The sequence below is a fragment of the Cokeromyces recurvatus genome (assembly GCF_025118155.1).
Source record: "Cokeromyces recurvatus strain NRRL 2243 chromosome Unknown BX663scaffold_2, whole genome shotgun sequence".
Lineage (NCBI taxonomy): Eukaryota > Fungi > Mucoromycota > Mucoromycetes > Mucorales > Mucoraceae > Cokeromyces > Cokeromyces recurvatus.
Genome location: NW_026251388.1, coordinates 440,684 through 452,256, shown reverse-complemented (window position 1 = coordinate 452,256; position 11,573 = coordinate 440,684). Strand labels below are relative to the sequence as shown.

General features: G+C 30.7%; 4 protein-coding genes across 4 annotated transcripts; 1 reads left to right on the top strand and 3 right to left on the bottom strand.

Moving 5' to 3' along the window:
• Window positions 1-232: 232 nt before the first annotated feature.
• Window positions 233-1,867, top strand: BX663DRAFT_548095 (ATP-dependent RNA helicase FAL1; the record flags this gene model as incomplete). Its single annotated transcript, XM_051531056.1, has 6 exons — window positions 233-286; window positions 384-486; window positions 566-1,230; window positions 1,317-1,432; window positions 1,526-1,761; window positions 1,851-1,867. The coding sequence occupies 6 exons, from the start codon at window positions 233-235 to the stop codon at window positions 1,865-1,867; spliced, it is 1,191 nt and encodes a 396-aa protein (XP_051386986.1).
• Window positions 1,868-2,151: 284 nt separating this feature from the next.
• BX663DRAFT_494469 (60S ribosomal protein L23) lies at window positions 2,152-3,349 on the bottom strand. Its single transcript, XM_051525499.1, has 3 exons — window positions 3,311-3,349; window positions 2,403-2,723; window positions 2,152-2,306 (listed from the first exon to the last, which is right to left on the bottom strand). Exons 1-3 carry the CDS (start codon window positions 3,318-3,320, stop codon window positions 2,224-2,226), a joined length of 414 nt encoding a protein of 137 aa, XP_051386985.1. The 5' UTR covers window positions 3,321-3,349; the 3' UTR covers window positions 2,152-2,223.
• A 144-nt stretch (window positions 3,350-3,493) lies between these two features.
• On the bottom strand, window positions 3,494-7,401 carry BX663DRAFT_494461 (uncharacterized protein). The gene is made up of 7 exons (XM_051525498.1): window positions 7,032-7,401; window positions 6,811-6,975; window positions 6,553-6,726; window positions 4,347-6,497; window positions 4,029-4,260; window positions 3,757-3,950; window positions 3,494-3,680 (listed from the first exon to the last, which is right to left on the bottom strand). The coding sequence occupies exons 1-7, from the start codon at window positions 7,035-7,037 to the stop codon at window positions 3,501-3,503; spliced, it is 3,102 nt and encodes a 1,033-aa protein (XP_051386984.1). The 5' UTR covers window positions 7,038-7,401; the 3' UTR covers window positions 3,494-3,500.
• An 817-nt stretch (window positions 7,402-8,218) lies between these two features.
• Window positions 8,219-9,734, bottom strand: BX663DRAFT_494459 (uncharacterized protein). Its single transcript, XM_051525497.1, has one exon. It carries the CDS (start codon window positions 9,665-9,667, stop codon window positions 8,315-8,317), a length of 1,353 nt encoding a protein of 450 aa, XP_051386983.1. The 5' UTR covers window positions 9,668-9,734; the 3' UTR covers window positions 8,219-8,314.
• Between the last annotated feature and the right edge of the window lie 1,839 nt (window positions 9,735-11,573).

Here is an 11,573-nt window from a genome sequence, read left to right as displayed (position 1 = left end):
ACAAATCAAAATACTAAGCGAGTTTACACTTTCAAGTTAATTAGTGACGTTTCAGGTACCTCTTTGGTGAATAAAAAGAAAAAATTCAAAATAATGTGTGACTGTTAATCAAACGTCACGTTTTCTCCGTAATACGAGTCAGTGGAAAAAAAAAAAAAAAAATAGAAGGAAAAAAAAAAGCTTTTCAAAATAGCTGCCAAATAACAATTTTCAATATATAATATCTAACATCATGTCGTTTGATCACGCCTCTGATGATAAGCTTAATTTCGAAACCTCGGAAAGTGTAAATAGTTTATTTAACATTTTTAATGCTATTGTCTCTTCCATTACTTTTGCTTTACTAATTTTTTTTTTTTCGTTTTCTCCATTGTCAATTAAAGGTTAAAGTTGTACCTACTTTTGACTCTATTGGACTGAAAGAAGATTTACTTCGTGGTATTTATGCTTATAACTTTGAAAAGCCTTCTGCAATTCAACAAAGAGGTATGTGATGTGTGCAAAATGAAAAAAAAAATAAGTGGATGCATAAAGATTAAATAATTGTTTATTTTTTTTTTTATAGCTATTGTTCCCATCATCAAAGGACGTGATGTCATTGCTCAAGCCCAGTCAGGTACTGGTAAAACAGCTACCTTTTCTATTTCAGCTTTGCAAGTTATCGATACCACCATTAAAGAAACACAAGCATTAATCTTATCACCAACTCGTGAATTAGCCACACAGATTCAAAGTGTTGTATTGGCTCTCGGTGACTACATGAACGTGCAATGCCATGCTTGTATTGGTGGCACTAATGTGGGTGAAGATATTCGTAAGTTAGAAGCTGGTGTTCAAGTCGTTTCTGGTACACCTGGTCGTGTTTATGACATGATCCGTCGTCGTACTTTACGTACACGTAATATCAAGATGCTCGTTCTTGATGAAGCCGATGAACTTTTAAATCGTGGTTTTAAAGATCAAATTTATGACGTCTATCGTTATCTTCCACCTGGAACACAAGTTGTCCTTTTGTCTGCTACACTTCCAAATGACGTTTTAGAAATGACTAATAATTTCATGACAGATCCCATTCGTATTCTTGTCAAACGTGATGAATTAACTTTAGAAGGCATCAAGCAATTCTTTGTTGCTGTTGAACGTGAAGAATGGAAATTTGATACTCTATGTGATTTGTATGATACTTTGACAATTACACAAGCTGTTATTTTCTGTAATACTAGAAGAAAGGTATAAGTCTATATATACATACATATATATATATTATAGTTATTTCGTAGTTGATCAGTATGTTCAATCCTATTTATATCATATAGGTCGATTGGTTGACTGAAAAGATGAGAGAAGCAAACTTTACAGTATCAGCCATGCATGGTGAAATGCCTCAAAAAGAACGTGATGCTATTATGCAAGAGTTCCGTCAAGGTGCTAGGTAAGTTAGTAAGGGGTCGGGGTAGGAGGTTGGAGAATATTTATATAAATATTTCAAATAAATTTTGTAATAACATTTGATTTAATTGTATAGTCGAGTATTGATTACAACAGATGTTTGGGCTCGTGGTATTGATGTACAACAAGTTTCATTGGTTATTAATTATGATTTACCTTCCAATCGTGAAAACTATATCCATCGTATTGGTAGATCAGGTCGTTTTGGACGTAAGGGTGTAGCAATCAATTTTGTCAAAAATGATGATCTTAAGATTTTACGTGATATTGAACAATACTATAGTACACAAATTGATGAAATGCCCATGAATGGTAAGTTTCATAAAATATTTATTATTCGAGTCATAGTAAACTGATTTCGTTGTATTTATTTTTTCTTTCCCAACTTTCTTGTAATTTAGTTACCGATTTGATTTAAATATATAAACAAGTTAAAAAAAATAAAATAAAGAATAACAGTGTAATTTCCTTTCATCAAGATTCATCAACTAATTTTTATGTATATTCAAGTTTAAATTAATTCTCTCTTTTTTTTTTTTAATTATTATTAAGTAGACATTGATTTTATCATTAAAAATAAGAATAAAAATGCCTAGTAAATTATTAAATGATCAATTTGTTTTTTTTTTTTTAAATGCACAATTTCTAATTTCAATCTGCAATTCTCATAGAAATATTATATTTTTCTTCGAATTCAACACATTTTATGTTGCAGTAAAACATATTTATTTTTATTATTTTTTAATGGTCAAATTGATAAGGAAGAGAATTCGCTTAGACGACGGTACCAGAAGCAGAGGCAATACGAGGCCACAAATCAGCACATTCCTTGGCAACGGGACCAGTGATGGCAGAACCTAATAAAAATAAAAAAGATGAAAGTTAGTAATGGTAATTTCTTCTTCTTCAAAAAAAAAATAAAGAGAAAACAAATATAAAAGACAAAAATTTACCCTTCATTTCACCCTTGGGGTTAACAATGACACCAGCGTTATCCTCAAAGTAGAGGAAAACACCATCTCTACGGCGCCAGGCCTTACGTTGACGAACAACGACGGCAGCCATGACCTTCTTTCTCAATTCAGGCTTACCCTTCTTAACAGTGGCAACAACCATGTCACCACAACCAGCAGCGGGGAGTCTGTTCAAGTGACCCTTGATGTTACGAACAGCAATGACATACAAGTTCTTGGCACCAGAATTATCAGCACAGTTCATGACAGCGCCGACAGGGAGACCGAGGGTCATACGGAACTTAGTACCGGAAACGCTAACTAAAGAGAATGTTAATATTGAGAATATGAATATAAATGTCTGGAGGAAGTGAAGAAAGTAACATTGGAAGCAATTCTAGGTATATAGGAAAATGACAAAATTTAATTGAATGGACATTAAGAGATGCGGAATTATTCATAATCGTCCATTGTGTGTGTGTATCGTCAATCGAATCTAATTTGCACCTTTTTTTTGAAATATGCATATGTATGTGTATATGTATATATATCCCTCTTTCATCATGTTATCTTTTTCACGATATATCATTCCTTCTTTTATACGTTGAATAAACATTGAACATAATCCCATCTATCTTTTTCGTATCAAGTTGAGCATATCATATCATCTCATTTGACTCTATTTGAATGATAGCATCCATCGATTGTTGGATGGATGGATGGATGGATGCACTACCTTCTCTTCTAATTTTACAATAGTCTAATAAATAAATAATGCATCCATCCAACATGTTGGTGGTCGCATCCATTTTCCTTCTTTCCATTTCTATTATACTGCTTCCTTTGTCATCTTCCTCCTCCTTCTCCCCTAGTCTATCTGTCTATAATTTTTTATATTGATAACACACCTTTAGGCATTGCGCAGAGATACGGATTAGAGAGGAGGGTCTTTTTTTCCGAGTGCTTACTAGAATTTCAAATTGAATCCATGACAAGGACCAAAGATTGACTCAACATATTCAAACTCCTTCTCGTGACGACTCTTATTGTATTATTATTTATTTATTTATTTATTTATTTATTTATTTATTTATTTATTTAAAATCCTACAGCCATTTCTGTATTGAAATGAACAATATCATGCATCATAATAGCATCTACACCTTGTTTATGCTGTATTGAAATAGATTCAGAATCATTTCTATCATTTATGTCACCAAATGTAACCAAAACAAGACCACTTTCTTTAATATTTGAAATAAGAGAAGGAATTTGAACCTTATTAAAACATAATTATTATTTAGTGAGTGAGTGAGTGTGTCTTTCTTTGTTATAAAGTCATTCTTCTACTTACTACAGTAGCAGCATCAGCTATAATTCCAAGTAAATTGTTACGCTTTGCAAATCGAACGGCTTCTTTTAATGAAGTTCTGATTGTTTCAGAATATTCGCTTGAAAACATATTAAACTTTGAATTACAAATTGTTGATTTATATTTTGATTCTTCTTGTTTATTCATCTTGCAATAAGTGCTAAAGAAGACAGCAACTAAAATTCAAGTTTTTTTTTTTTTTTAAAAAAAAAAAGATACATGCACACATACATATATTAAACTGATTTACTTACAATTGGGTTGCTTCCAGTTAACAAGAGTACAGATAGCAGGATTAAAGGAAGTAAAGATGATACGTGTTGAAGGTGTATCTAATGATAAAGAACTAATATGATCGTGGATACATTGTAAAATAATATCAACATAATTATTTTCGTCTATGATATTTGAGAATGAATGAATATTTAATTCATTTATATTTGGATATTTAATTTCCAATAAGATGCCCACAGTAGATGGTAGTAGCTAAAGTTCATAATGATTAAAAAAAAAAAAAAAAAAAGGTATGTATGTGTGTGTGTGTGTGTGTGGCGTCTAATTTAAGTGTATACCTTTAATGCTTCTGTAAGTGTCAATATTGTCTTTTTTTCTTTCAATTCTTGAACAAGATTTAGATTCCCTGTAAAAGTCATTAGAGATTGACCATCGTTATTTTCATAATTCTCTGCCAAGAGACATAATTGATGAAAGGTCAAGTCTGAGACAGCTAAATCTAAATGATCAAGGGGTATCATCCAATTTGTAAATACAACTGGTACACCATCTTTCGTGAGTTGTACGACAATACGTGAATAGTCCCCTGAGAGTGATGAAGCGATTACAAATGAAGATACAACTGTGGCTGGTAAGATAGCGTCTGTAACACCTGTTAATAACGTAGCTCCTGTCATCTTGGACTTCCAATAAGTTTCAATACGACCGCCTACTTCAAGTTGACTACCTAAGAAGGGTTTCACTAAGAGATAATCAAACACAACCTCTCCTATCGGTTTAAGATAATTATCTAATAACAGTACAGTACGATGACCTTCAGAGACTATAAAATCAGAGAGCGCTATAATTCCTCGACCTAATGCATGTGTACCAAAGGTAGGTAATACATCCATCTCTAGTAAAACATGATCAAGTGAGTCAAGTTGAAATTGAAGTACCTCACGTTGATGTGCCATTGGTAAAATAAGACTATGAGGAATAATGCCGTTATTAGGATTCAAGGAGATCACTAGTTTGATTGAAGATATAGGTGTAGTATCATAAAGTTTGATAGGAGGTTGTTTAAGCACGATGTGTACTTGATATTTCTTGTCTAAATAATTATGTCCATAAATACGAAAAGGTATGATAGGTGGTGGAAGTTCTAAGGATGGTATATTTTCTAATTCAGATTCAAATTTCCTATTATTATTATCTTCTTCTTCTTCAGTAGACAGTAAAGAAGGTGGCTGCGTTATGTGTGAATGATCCCCATTTCTTATTCTTCTTCTTCTAGATAAAGGTGGATCGATAATAACTTGACATCCAGCCTCTATCATTAACTGCGCACATCTTGTATGTCCCTCCCAAGCAGCATAATGCAATGCTGTCTTTCCATTTTCGTCTATTAGATTCAGTTCACATCCTTCACTAATCAAAATCTTGACACATTCAATATGACCATAAGTAGCAGCCCAAAAGAGAGGTGTCCAATTATAATAGATATCAGGCTTATCTAAATATTCATGATTTTTAGAAAGAATACGACATAATTCAACATGTCCCTTCTGAGCAACAAGATGTAAAGGATAAAGTAACTCTAAATTCGGTAAATTTTTAGCTCCCTTATAATAGAGACTCAAGGCAATGTCAGTATAGCCATAAAAACAGGCTACTGAAAATGGAATATGATCTGTTTCATTTTCTGGCTCGATATTAGCTCCCGCATCAAGTAAAATTTGCACAGACGTTGTATGACCATTAGAGATAGCATACAACAAAGGACTAAATCCGTCCAAGTCTCTTGCTTCGATATCTGCATGCTGATCTAACAAAAGCGAAACACAGTCATCAAAGCCTTTCATAGTTGCATAATGAAGACCTGTACGACCATAAATATCTCTTACATTGATATCACAACCCCCATTCTTTCCAAAATGAGCAAATGCAAGCTTTAAAATATCAAATCGACCATTCATAGAAGCAATATGCAAGAAGGTTCGTTCATTAATATCATCCATATAATCAAATTGCACCTTATTTGTGTTGACAAGTAATTCTATAATTTCAATAAAAGTATCAGAACGGCAAGCATGAAAAAAGGCTCGTGTAATAGAGTCAGTATGTTCATCTAGAGTCAATTTATTCAATTCGCTTTGAACAAGTGATAATTGATTAGCTGATAAAGCTTGTAAGAGTCCAAACTCAATATCATCTGCTGGTAAATTATGACTATTGTTGATAATGCTATTCGTAGATAATAGACTCGTTTGTTGTTGAAATCTTATATTTTCATCGTGGCTTTTAGTAGTAGTAGTCATAATTAAATGGCTTATTTCTATACGACTTGTTGATGCACTATCAGCCAATTCAGCTAAAATCTGATGATTAAAGCAAGGCTGGATATCAATTTGACGAGATAAATAAAGTTCTTTTGTATTCGACTTTGAATGTTTGTCCCATTTTTTCAATATTTTCTTAAATCCTTCATTATTTAATTCGACATATTTCTATTCAATACTGTATAAGTTGAAAAAAAATAGCACAAATGAAATATTACTTTACCAGCAATTTGTTTAAATCCCTTTCAAATTGAACAAATGCTTCTTCTAATGAAGTTAATTGAGGTGAAAATTGTCTCAATCGATTAGAATCTAATTGTATCAATTTTTTTTTATCAATCAAGGTTTTTAATCGAACTTTTAGATCATTTTCCTTTTGAAGATAAAACAAGTTGATCTGTTCATCATTATTAATCAGATCAAAGAAAAACAAAAAAAAAAAAAAAAAAAAAAAAAACATTAATGAGTATATATATATTACCTTTTCTAATTCTCTTTCAAGTTTAAAAAAGAATGAAGCTTTTTTTGCTTCAGCAGAAGATGCTTGATCTTCTAACAAAAGACTAATACATTTTTTAAGGCCTTTGTAATCCAAGTAGTGTGAACTCCATTCCGAGAATTGTTGGCTTTGTATTCGTTTACCAAACTAAATTAGTATTGTAAATACTATATAAAGGGGGAGGGGAGAAAAGTTGTGTATACCTTCATAGTTAATATAATACCACCACTACAATTCAGTAAAATAATATGATTTTTTTTTTTTCAATTAAATTAGAATTTTATTTACTCAAAAATGTTTCAGAATAAATTCTAACAAATATGGTCGGGTAAACAGTTATCAATTGAAAAAAGCTATTATAGCATTTCTGATACAAAAAAAATATGAATAAACAAAGTAGGATAATAGATTTTCTAACAATACGTCGTTAATGGAGGAGAAATAACATTGTTTATTATGTGTCTTTTTTCTGACTAGTGATTGGTCATTAATCAAAAAGGCAAAAAACTGGCATTTAAAAGATATAATAAAGTGTCTGTTTAAGGTATTCTAGGTTGGCCTTTTTTTTTTTTTGTTAACTATGTATACACATACATACTTTTCTATAAATAAAAACTACTACGACTTTTTTTTTTTTTTTTAAATCAAAAAATAATATAATTTCTTGAAATAGAAGCTCCTCCTCCCCCCATCCTTTCTTTTATTCTATTCACTAGTAATTATAGTTTAAACAGATCCAGAGCGGGAGATAAAGAAAGAATGCCAAGAACAAAAAAAAAAAAAAAAAAAAATAGACGACGACGACGGTGTTACTGTCTTTTGGGCGTGTAACTTCAGTATGATAACATAACTAAAATTAATGCTCATAAATCAAAATGCAAGTAAGTTTTGTTTATGCTTGTTTTTATTTTCTATAAAATTCTGAAACATGCTGTGGAAGTTTAGAATTGAGGAAACACGTCGTATTCATTTTTGCTTTATAATGTGTGCGTGTTTAAAGTCAAGATGTTTTTTTCTTTAATAAATTGCAAGTTCAAGTATTGTTGGGAAAACAATGATAAGTCTTGATATCACATGTAAGTAATACCTGGAATGAGTTTATGAAATAAGGTATGTAAATCTTTTATATATATTTATAAATATCTGTATATAAATAAAGATTTTGCAGTAATAGAGTAATAATAAATGAAGTCATGAATGCGTGATGCTATTTTTTCTTTTTTGTTTGGCGGTGATTTTTTTTTTGTTACTACTGCAGTATGTGCATGGACTTTTTTTTAGGTTTCACTAAAATTTTTTTTTTTGGGAATCCACAAAATTAAAAATAGCTATTTTAGGAAAAAATATTTTATATTCAAGGAAGAAAAAAAAAAAGAACAAGTAGATTAAATGAGTTTATGTTATAATTAAAGAAAGCAAGTCTGATTTTATTTGATATAAATATAATAATTAGTTAAAATAAAGTCTAGAATACGTATGCATAAATTTAAATGAACAAGAAAGCAAGGAAACCGATGAGTAAGGCAATATTGGGGGCAAATGTGACACCAGCACTAATAGAAGCATCAGCTTTAGCTGCAGTAGCAGAGGGTTTAGTATCATCTTTGGAACCAGAAGCGGCAGGGCTGCTAGTAGCAATAGAGGAGGATTTGGAATCAGTAGCAGTAGTAATAGTAGACATAGTAGTAGCAGAAGCAGAAGCAGTAGTAGAAGCAGGGGCAATAGTAGTAGAGGTATTAGATGGAATAGTACGGTTCAAGACATCAGTCCATTCAAAGTCTTCAAAGTAAGGATAGCTAATGTTGTGACAGGTAGCAACACTGATAACTTGTTTGTATGAAGACATAATATCAGGCAAGTACTTAAGAGCCAAAGACATGGTTGTGTTATTGATCTCGTGAGTCAAGACAATGTTACCGCTCTCAGCAAAAGTACCATTTGTACCCATTCTAATGAAATCTTCATAATTTTGTTCAACAGCTTGAAGAGTGGCAGGACTATCAGCACTCCAGTCATCAGTATCTTCATTCCAAATAACAGCAGTCAAACCTAATTGAGTAGCAATCCAACGAACACGATCATCAATATCACCATAAGGAGGACGCCAGTAACGAGGGGTAAGACCAGTGGCAAGCTTAATGGCCTTTAAGGAATAATAGAATTCAGCAAAAACTTCTTGATTGGTAAAGGTAGTTATTGAAGGATGAGACCAAGTGTGACAAGCGATATGATGACCATCCCTAATACCACGCATAGCACCATAAGGCCAGTCAATAACGTTAGAACCAATATAGAACATAGTGGCCTTCAATTTCTGTTCTTCAAGGTAATCATAGAATGCATTATGAGAACAGTTGGGTCCATCATCGTAAGTCAAACCCCAAGTCTCGGGTTCAGGACAATAGTAAATATCTTTGTTGACATCGGGGAGCTTAGGAGTAACACAACCAGAGGCAGACCACCAACAGTCAGGATCACTATCTGGATAGTGAGAAGTATCTAAAGAACCATCAGGATTAAGTTTACGGACAGGGATATTAGGAGCCTTAGTCCAGTCAATAGAGCTATACACTTTTTTGAATTCCTCTGATTCTGTCACTCCATTTGAAGTAGCTTTCTCCCAAACAGTAGGCCATTCAGCAGGATTAATGTTGATCAAAGATGTATCAGGGTTATAGTAAGTACATTCTACTGAGGGATCATGACTAGTTGTTTGTTTAATGGAAGGAACGGTTACGTTATGAGGGTCGATTTGTGATTTAAAATTCTTGTAGTAATCTATAGTTTGTGCAGAAGCTAATGCTGCAGAAAGAATCAACGAAGGAAGGATTAATACCATTTTGAATAGTATTTTAAGAAAAGAAAAAGTAAAGCTAATAAAGAAAGAAAGAAAATAAAATAAAAAAAGAGTGATCTTATGTTATTGTTTTCTCTTATTTATATATTTTTTTGTTTCCGGGTGTCATCTAAAAATAACTTAATATATAGTTTTTAAAGTAAAAAAAAATAAAAGTTTGGTAAATTTTACCGGTTTCAAAATATATAAGTTTGTATATACATATACATATATATATATATAAATATAATATTATTGATTGCTTAAGTTTCAGTTGCTGCTGTTACTTGTCGTAGATCGTTTTATAAATAGATGTTCTATTAATATGCTACTTGAACTGAGCTCTCAATATTTCCAAGTATTACCGAAGCTGTCATTTTCTTTTTTTCTAAATTAAACGCGTAAAAGTCAGTATTCTGTACTGTATAGAGTAATTTTATCTACAAGGAACGAAGCTGATTTTGTAAAAAACACGAGATTTTATAGGTAAAGTAGTAGATTTAAATTAAGGATTAACAGTATTCTAGAAAAAAAAAAAAAAAAAAAAAAAAGAGGTTTTTAATGAATGGGTGATGATAAATAAATTCCTATTAAATCAATAATCAATTATTATTATTTTACATTCTCTAACATAAAATAAGGTTTTTTTTTTTATTATTATTATTCTCATATTTGGCTTAATGTATTAATAACTGCTTCTTTCAACAACAATAACATATGAGGGAGGGGAAAGAGCATGTTTTATTATTTCATTTCATTTGGAATTTATCAAAATATATAAGAATGTGGCCTAATTTCTATACACGACAAAACGCGTAACGAATATAACTTATTGTACATATACATTCATAGGTATGTATTATGTATACAAACACATAAACATACATAACACAAGGCATCTTTGAACTTGATGTAAAAGGAGTTCTTTAAAGCAAGATAGCTCCATATATAGGTTTAAATTATGAAAAAATAAAATAAAAAAAAAACTATTATGTTACTTGATAAACTTGGTTGGCATATAATAGAATTATTTACTATTTATTCATCAAAATCATTAATATTGATTTTGATAATTAAATGATAAGATGCTTAGTTAATAATTTTTTTCTCTTTCTAAAGAAATGCCTCATTTAATGTACTTATTTTTTTTAATGCTATAGTTAATTAAAATGGTAGGCATACAAACAAAGTGTTCTATAAAACAAGGCTTAGATTGTCTTATACAAGTGTTTTTATAACGACCTTTTTGTCTCCTTGCATTTATATCCAGCAATATAAACTTTGATAGATCGTTTAATAACTCAGTTAGATATTTCTGAATGCAGAAATGTCGTTATAACAATATTTGTAAGAAACAATAATAATAATAATCGAAAATTTGTCTAGTATAACCTTATTTACTAAATGTTTTTTTTTTCAAGTTAAACACATCAATATGAATTATAAAACATTAAATGTAAATAATAGTATATATATAAATATATATATATATGTCTATTGCTATAAGGCATTAAGAATGCATACTATTATATGGCTATTTAAAAAAAAATTTATATCAATATATTACCTTATAAATTACACGTGTTGCTATTTAGTTAATAAACATCAAACATTTGGCTGCGTTTTATTTATGATATACATATTAATTTCGATTATTCAAAACTAATATAAAGTCTAATACATATTATTTTAAATAGACTTTTTAATTTATATATAAGCCATGGGAGGAAGGGAGTTCCATTTTCTTACATTTAAACTTGACATTATGCTATATTTTAAGCTTATTGGAAGAATGTTTTATCAGAATCAAATAATAATAATAAAAAAAAGAACCATTTTAAGTTAAATAAGCCTTTTTCAGCAGGATGTGACACATAAGTAACAATGCAATATTAATAAAAAAGATAAA